This window comes from Cryptomeria japonica, chromosome 3, assembly GCF_030272615.1.
Source record: "Cryptomeria japonica chromosome 3, Sugi_1.0, whole genome shotgun sequence".
Lineage (NCBI taxonomy): Eukaryota > Viridiplantae > Streptophyta > Pinopsida > Cupressales > Cupressaceae > Cryptomeria > Cryptomeria japonica.
This window is the reverse complement of record NC_081407.1, coordinates 74881981-74890126: the sequence shown is the minus strand read 5'-3', so window position 1 is coordinate 74890126 and position 8146 is coordinate 74881981. Positions and strand designations below refer to the sequence as shown.

Sequence of the window (8146 nt, the reverse complement as noted above, 5' to 3'; positions counted from 1 at the left end):
CCATATAGTAGATAGGATTATCATTAGTGTTATCATTTTTTCCTCCACAAGGCCCCCACTTTGTTTTTTGGATTGTAGGATTGTTTAAGGCAATACTTGAGGTTGCGATTGTATTCTATACTAGTTCTTTAAATTAAGTGTAGAGGAGATATATCTTAAGTTCCCCTATTGTATGCCCTTAAAAATGTTATTAATGCATGGTCATGTCTTAGTTTCTTTCCTCAGTGAATAAAGATCAATTTATATGTATTTTATGTGGTGATAAATTGTGTTTTCTAACGAGGTCAAAAATAATAATAGAAACGTATTGTATAGATCGTACAATGAAAAATAATATAGTATATTTGATTTTAATAAATAATGTTAAAATAAATTTATAATTATTTATTATGAATAACACTTTAAGAAAATTAAGAGTAACAATATTTTTCATCATTTAAAATTATATTTTGATATCAATAATTTCTCTTGTTATTGTAGTTATTAACATTTTAAAATAATTTCTTTTATAATATTTTTTTAAATATCAATCATGTGAGAATTAATAATATTTTTAAATAAGTTATGTAATTAATTGAATTTTTGAAAAGTAAATCACATGAGAAAGTATATATATATATATATATAAATTAATTCTATAAATAATTAAAATTTTACAATAAAAATGAATGGGTTTCAATAACAATATGTATAAAACATTAATTGGTTAAAATAATTTTTTCACTATTAATTTTTATTAATTTGTTCTATGAACATAATTTTTAAAAATTCATATCCTCAATACAAGGAGAAGATAAATATAAAGAATCCTAAATAATATAACCACTTTTAAATTATAGTTAAACTTTAAGAGAATTTAACACATAAGTTTAGGAAATTATATTATGAAGTCTATTATTTATTAGAAAAAAATTTGTGTCTAGTAAATTACATAATTTGTTTTATTCACAAATAATATCAATAGACAGGTTTTTAATGAATATATGATCAAATACCTTAATAATTTTAAATGTAAATAAAAATTATTTATAATTTTAAAAAATTATTATAATAATAATCATGATAATCTAAAAGAGACATTTGCAAAACATTAAAAATCTTCAATTAATGACTCCACTTTGTAAAAATACCATAAAATCTTACATCCACACATCTTTGAAAATAAGATAGGTACTTAAAACATTATTTATATATATATATTTCATTGTTTAAAAAATAATGATAAATTAATACTAAATTTGAATTTTAAATAAAATATTATCTTTATAGACCTAACAGAATAACCATAGAAAATAACAATGTCATTATGCACTAGAAATTTAGAGAGTATTTCATAAAATATGATTTAAACATTGGGGAGAATGAGATGATAATTGTAAGAGAAGAAGAAAGCATCCGTCTTACTTAACAAAGTAGGGCAAGTTCAAAACATACAAGAGAATGTAAGCCCAAGTAACCCCAGAGATCCCTCCAAAGAAGAATCCCCCAGCAAAAGCAGACCAGCCTTCAGCAGTTTGCAGCTTATCTGCCTCTTTCTTCCTTCCTGTCAATGTAAGACTAGGAGCCAAGGGAGGCTCTCCAACCTTGAATGAAGCCACACCATACATTGTCAAACAAATAGATAATATAATAACTAGCCCTCCAGCTGCCAGGGAACCAGCTGCTCCAGCATATTCAGTGTCTCTCAAAGGCCCAGTTTTCACAAATGGGCCCACAAGGAAGAACCCATGAGCTAAACCCACCTCTATTCCACGTAGAAGGGGGCTTACAGAGGTGCGATAAGCAGGTAGATTAGACAGGTACCATGCGATCAGGGGGCTAGAAGTCACAGGAGTTTCCAAGCTTCCTATGAAGGGGTCACCATTCAGGGGCTCTATCACTTGAAATGTGGGCTTCACAACACAAATGTAAGAGTTTCAATTTAAACAATCATTGAATTCATGATTGAGATCTATTATAATATGTTGAGAACAGTTTTTGGATATAATTATTAATATTAAAAATATTAATAACTTCAATATAGAATTCGATTTTATTGAGTTTAAGTTGTGGCGATTCAATTGACAGCATCAAAATTATGGTTTGCATTTAACTTGCAGTCACAAACTCATATGAAATCTACACAAATAGATTAAAATAAATTCCTTCAATGCTGAACATTTCATAAACAACTTAGCTCTAGATAGTTTTCTGAGTTTGAGCCATCATGATTCATTTGACAATCGAAAGAAATTCTTTCAATTAACATTTTATAAATAATTTGACCTCTAAATTCAGCTGTAAACTTTTTCCTTCATCAACATTTCAAATCAGACTTCATATGTAACTTTAAACAAACACTCACAAATGTCTACAGCTGTGTACCTTAAACAATATTTGAATTCATGCTTGAGATCTATATCATAAAAATAGATGCACTTCTTTAAAACTCAATTGTAATGTGTTGAGAAGAGCTTTTGGATATAAGTATGTATTAGAAACATTTACAACATTAATTTAGAATTCTATTTGATTGAGTCATGATTCATTTGGCATCACCATTATAGTTTGCATTTAACTTGCAGTTATAAATTTATATTAAATCTACAAGAATGGATGGAAAGAAATTCATTCAATACTGAACATTTCATAAACAACTTGACTTTAAGATATTTTACTGAGTTTAAGCCCTCATGATTCATTTGATGGCATCACAATTCTAATTTACACTTAACTTGCACTTGCAAACTTACAAGAATGGATGGAAAGAAATTCCTTCAATACTAAACATTTCATAAACAATTTGACTTCTAAATATTTTACGGAGTTTTAAATATCATTAGTTTGATAGCATCATGATTATAGTTTGCATTTAACTTGCAGCTGCAAACTTATATTAAATCTACAAGAATGGATTGAAAGAAATTCTTTCAGTACTGATAAACAAAATTTGACCTCTGGATAGTTTACTGAGTTTAAGTGGTCAAGATTCATTTCATAGCATCATAATTATAGTTTACATTTGCAAAATGAGTGAATGAAATTCGTTTAAAATTCAAAATTTCATAAACAATTTGACCTCTAAATTTGAATATTTAAACTTTTTCCTAAATCAACATCTCGAATCACATTTCATATATAATTTTAAACAAATGGGCACAAACAGATTCAGATAAATTTGATAGTAATGCATATAAAATGTATTTACCTTATCAGTTTGGACGGCCTTCACAGTGAGAGAGTGTGGTGACAGTTTCTTCTTGAAGCCGAGGCCTTTGAGATTTTGACCCAAGAATGAGGTGACGTGGCATCTTCTGAGAGTAGGGTTTGCAGAAGCAAGAAGAGAATGAGGAGCAGCTGCCCGGGACATGGCGTTAGCGGTCGCCATTGTTGCTCAGAGTAGAGTTTTTTTCTTTTTCTTTTGGAGAGTGGTGAGTTAAAGCAGGAAGGAGGAGGAGGAGGAGATTAGAAGATAAGAGGTAGTAAGAACATGTGGTTCTTATTGGTTGAGTATCGGATAATGTATTATCTTTTCCACTTCGTTCCCATTTGCTTTCCCTATCCTCTGGACATATCTTTTTAAAGTGTGAAATATATGAATTTGGTTAATTTCTCCATTCTAATTAGTTCTTTAATTTGATGATTAATTTGATGATAGATCATGTAGTCTGATTTAAAATGTTGATGATCAATTTCTTCATTCATTAGTAGAGTTTCATAACTTCAAACGTTTATAAAATTTTAGAATTATTCTTATGCTTTAATTTAAAATATTTTTTATGTTTAATTTAACAAATTGATGCATGTTTTGTTTTATATTTAGTTTATATATTTTATTGTTTATTTGTATTTAGAATAGGATTAAATTGTTTAGGTAGATTTTGCACATGTGAATTGTACTTTTTAATTTATTGGAGATGTATACATATGTGGTTAAATTTATCTTATTTCACATTGGTGTTACATTCATTCACAACACTTAAAAGTGTATTTTATATGTCCACCTATTCTTCTCATTTTGCACACATGCATGCATCAATTTGCAATTGCAAATTAATCCTTTTATCTATTTGTGTGTGCCTTTGATTTCTTTTTTTTTATGTGGCTTTAATAGCCAAACCATGCATGGTATTTGTTTTGTGGTAGAAAATAGATGGATTAATCTAGCCAGTAAATTAACCAAAACTAACCTCTCTTCTAATAAAACATTGGAATACAAAGTTACCAAAGGTGTAACTCTTCTCAAAGAGAGCTAAACAACCTAGGTTTTGTTCCCTTATTGCATAGAAGATGGATTAATTGATTAAGATGTTGTGTAATTAGGTCTATAAGCATGCATAAATGACAATATGAGCTAATAAAGTAGAATTGTAGACACACAAAAATCAATTGAAAGCTACAGAAATGGAACAAAGATACAGAGGTGCACCTGTGAATGAAAGTAGAGGGTTTCTATGTAGAATGAAGTGCTAGGCATCCTAGTCCTGAGGCTCTGAAAATTACCCAAAAAAAAATAGATCTAGAATCAACATACTCAAAACTTTTGTCACTTAAATATATTGTTGAACCAAAGGCAGGACTGAGAAAACCCATGACAATTAACCAATAACACATATCAACACATGAACATCAAGATTTACAGGCGGAAAACCCAAACAGGAAAAAACCATACTAATAGTCAACCCACAAGATAATCCACTATGAATATAAATGATTACAAAAGAGAACTCACTGCTCCGAAATTGCACACCAAGGTTAATTGCTCATGAGATAAGATACAAAGAGGACTTGCAAAACTTGAAGCTAACTACACTTAGGGCAAGCTATAGAAAAATGATCTGAAAAGAAGGATCTCCTAATCATGTGTTAGATAGTTCAAATAACTGGAAGACAACTAAGAGGGGGGGGGGGGTGTTGAATCAATTGTCATAGATTACAGGAACCATTAGCAACTTAAAATTTAATACCGAAACCCAAAACATTAATACCGGAATAATAGATAAACTAATTAAGAATAAACAATAATACAGAATAAAAGCTATCCACATAACACCAAGATTTGCACGTGGAAAACTCGGTAAAAAGAAAAACACGATGGGAAGCCTACCCATAGGCAAATAATACTTCTGCAGTAAGTATGTGAATTACAATTGAGGGGCCTACACTTGCAGGAAGGCTAGCAGCCTAGAGCACACTGCTCATCATAAAAGGAGCCTCACTAACTACATATAAATCTAGACTACAATCTGGAGAAGTGTTGAACTGTAAAAGATAGCATCTCCTATGCCTGAGTACAGTTCTGGTTAAGCTCAATACTAGAGGACTAAATCCTCTTTCATAAACCCAATTCGATTTCCAATGATTGACCAACTCCTCTGCCTGAATGATATTACATTATTCGCACATTACATTCCTTGACCATGACCTCTAACATTAACCATGATATCTTACATCTATTTATACAATACCCTCGACCATAAACAGTCAAGTCGACCACCAGATAATAAACCGATTACATAATTACAAACCATGTCAGCCTTAGACCAAACAAATAATATCAACACATAACAACATCCCATAAATAAATTAATAGGTCCTATCCACACGCTAGATTAAAGTCGGTCCATAACCTAGATTAATCGGGACCAAGTATAGGTCCACATGCTTCAGCAATGATCTCCATCCTCCAAGTCTAGAAAATGATCACCAACAACATCCTGAAACTCCATCAGAAGCTACACCAACACCACTTATGCAATTTATCAAAGATCTCCATCAAAATCTATGCCGGTGAAACCCTCGCAGGAACTAGAAAACCAATCTTCTAAGCAAGCAGGATAGCATCCAATCACTAGACCAAAATGAACTGACCAAATATGAGTATAAGTATCATGAACAAGCCAATTCCATCACCAAACTATATTGGAGCCTATCGGATCATGTCGGATCCAAGTTAACCAGAAACCACTCAACCTACCGGGACCAGAAGGGTGTCGGTAAAGCATCCAAATAGCTAGTGTTGGCATCCATGACAAAACATCAATGCAACACATATTCAATTCCACCAAATGGCCAACAAATGAAGCTATCCTTGAACTTTGCATCAAGCGACCAACATCAACACACAATTCTAATATCATCTGCCAACACTCTGTCTCAATGTTGGTATTCTAGTATGGTTTTGTCATTGATGTCAACACCTACTAACACTTATCAACTCTAGCACTTTGGAGAATCAACAACATTCACCAGCAAGCAAGTGACTTATGCACAGTCACTGGTATCTGGTACACAGGTAGGATATTATGATCACCAGCACTTGGAAGGGCATGGAAAACACTTGGTTATATCAAAGACATCGTGTGGACACCTTGTCCTGGAGTTTTGTTTATTGGTATATTAGTATTTGCATATTTGTTGTTATCGACAAATAGGTCCAGGTTATACACCGACAGGTTTATCTTTTTGAGACCAGCATGGCACGCTTTGGAGATGACTTATTATTGTTGTAAATGCATTAAGCCGACATGTTGAATCGGTTATTGCATCGGGCATTAATTTATTTGTAAAATGATTTTATTGTAATATCTTGTAGAGTTGACCTACTAAAATTGGTCTTAGGTTATGATGTACATATAAGATCTTATTTGTAAGATCAGTTAAGGGAATTCAAAGAAGATTTGTGTGAAGGTATATGCGAGAATAAGCAAAGCTATACACGCAGACATCATTTGAAGGTGAAGGAAGGTTTTGTGAAATCATATCAGAACTACACCAGTATTGAATCCAGCATATGAAGATGCTATTTTGAGCAGTACATCCTTATTGGATTTAACCATCCAATTGTAGTCAGTGTGACTCCTATTTTGTGTTTGAACAGTGAGCTCTAAGCTCTTGGCCTTTCTGCATGTGCAAACCCCATTTGTATACACTTACTATCTGCAGTAGTATCATCTGATTGTGGGTAAGGTTTCCCATCGTGGTTTTCTCCCTTACAGGGTTTCCACGTACAAATATTGGTGTTATGTGTTATGGATGACTTTGTCTTTTTGTTTCATGCATTAATATTTACCGGTATTGCCTATTATCTGATAAAACTATCCACTGGTATAAAAGACTGTTTCACCGATATTAAGCAGAAAGTTGATTAACTTATTTTTGGTTTAAATTCATTAGACAAGTGATTCACCGCCCCCCCCTCTCAGTTGTCTTCGGGACCTAACAATTGGTATCAGAGCTGAGTCCTCTTTTGTAGAAGTTTAACAACTTGAGGAGATCCAATGTCTACTAACTATTTCAGGAAGGATAGCCCTAAACTTGATGGAACCAACTATGGCATATGGAAGATCAGAATTGAGACACATCTAAATTGCATTGGAAAGGACATCTGGGATGTTACAAAGAATGGCTATACTGCTCCTACCTAGAGTCAGCCTAATCCACCTAACTTGACTAAAGATAAGGAAAATTATTGCAAAGCAAGAGAAGCACTTTTGAGCGCATTAACAGATCAACAAATCATGGGACTATCAGACAGATCAACTGCTAAAGCTATTTGGGATCATCTGGAAACATTGAATGAAGGAGATTCCATAGTCAAAATTGCAAAGCTTGAAAGTTTCCAGGTCAGGTATGAAAATTTGAAAATGGAAGAAGATGAAAGGATTTCTGCTTTTATGGAAAGAGTTAATGAAATTGTTTTGGGTATTAAATGTTGTGGAGGAACCTTAAGTGAGGATGAAATTGTTTCAAAAGTTTTAAGAGGATTTCCACCGGCATACAAAATGAAGGTCACTGCTATAAATGAGTTAAGAACAATGCCTAATACATCAGTAAGTAGAGATACATTGATTGGAAAACTTTCAGCCTTTGAAATTGAGAAATTTGGTCCTGTTGCTACTGTAAAGACATATTTTGCCTGTAGTCACATAAATCTGTCCACTTAATTAAATGAATATTTAATATTTATTTGAATATTTAAAAAAGAATCACACATTTGTTTGGGGCTCTTAAAAATAATTTCATTGTTCCAAGGTAAAAAGAACCACAAACTTATACAAAAACAACTTTATTTTTTTGCAAGTTAGGAAACAAACTTCGTTTTGGTGCTTAAAATCAACAAGGCAAATTTTATTTCTTTCATCAAGATAAAACTCACAATCCACAC

General features: G+C 32.1%; 1 protein-coding gene across 1 annotated transcript; it reads right to left on the bottom strand.

Annotated features, from left to right (window-relative positions):
- Window positions 1–1280: 1280 nt before the first annotated feature.
- On the bottom strand, window positions 1281–3448 carry LOC131032333 (photosystem I reaction center subunit XI, chloroplastic). Its single transcript, XM_057963281.2, has 2 exons — window positions 3188–3448; window positions 1281–1892 (listed from the first exon to the last, which is right to left on the bottom strand). Exons 1-2 carry the CDS (start codon window positions 3365–3367, stop codon window positions 1401–1403), a joined length of 672 nt encoding a protein of 223 aa, XP_057819264.1. The 5' UTR covers window positions 3368–3448; the 3' UTR covers window positions 1281–1400.
- Window positions 3449–8146: the final 4698 nt, after the last annotated feature.

Excerpts from the sequence above, each read along its gene's own strand:
- LOC131032333 (XM_057963281.2), bottom strand. The coding sequence starts at position 3,367 with ATGGCGACCGCTAACGCCATGTCCCGGGCAGCTGCTCCTCATTCTCTT. Across the intron at positions 1,893-3,187 it reads AGGCCGTCCAAACTGATAAG|CCCACATTTCAAGTGATAGA; the intron begins GTAAATACATTT and ends TGTGTTGTGAAG.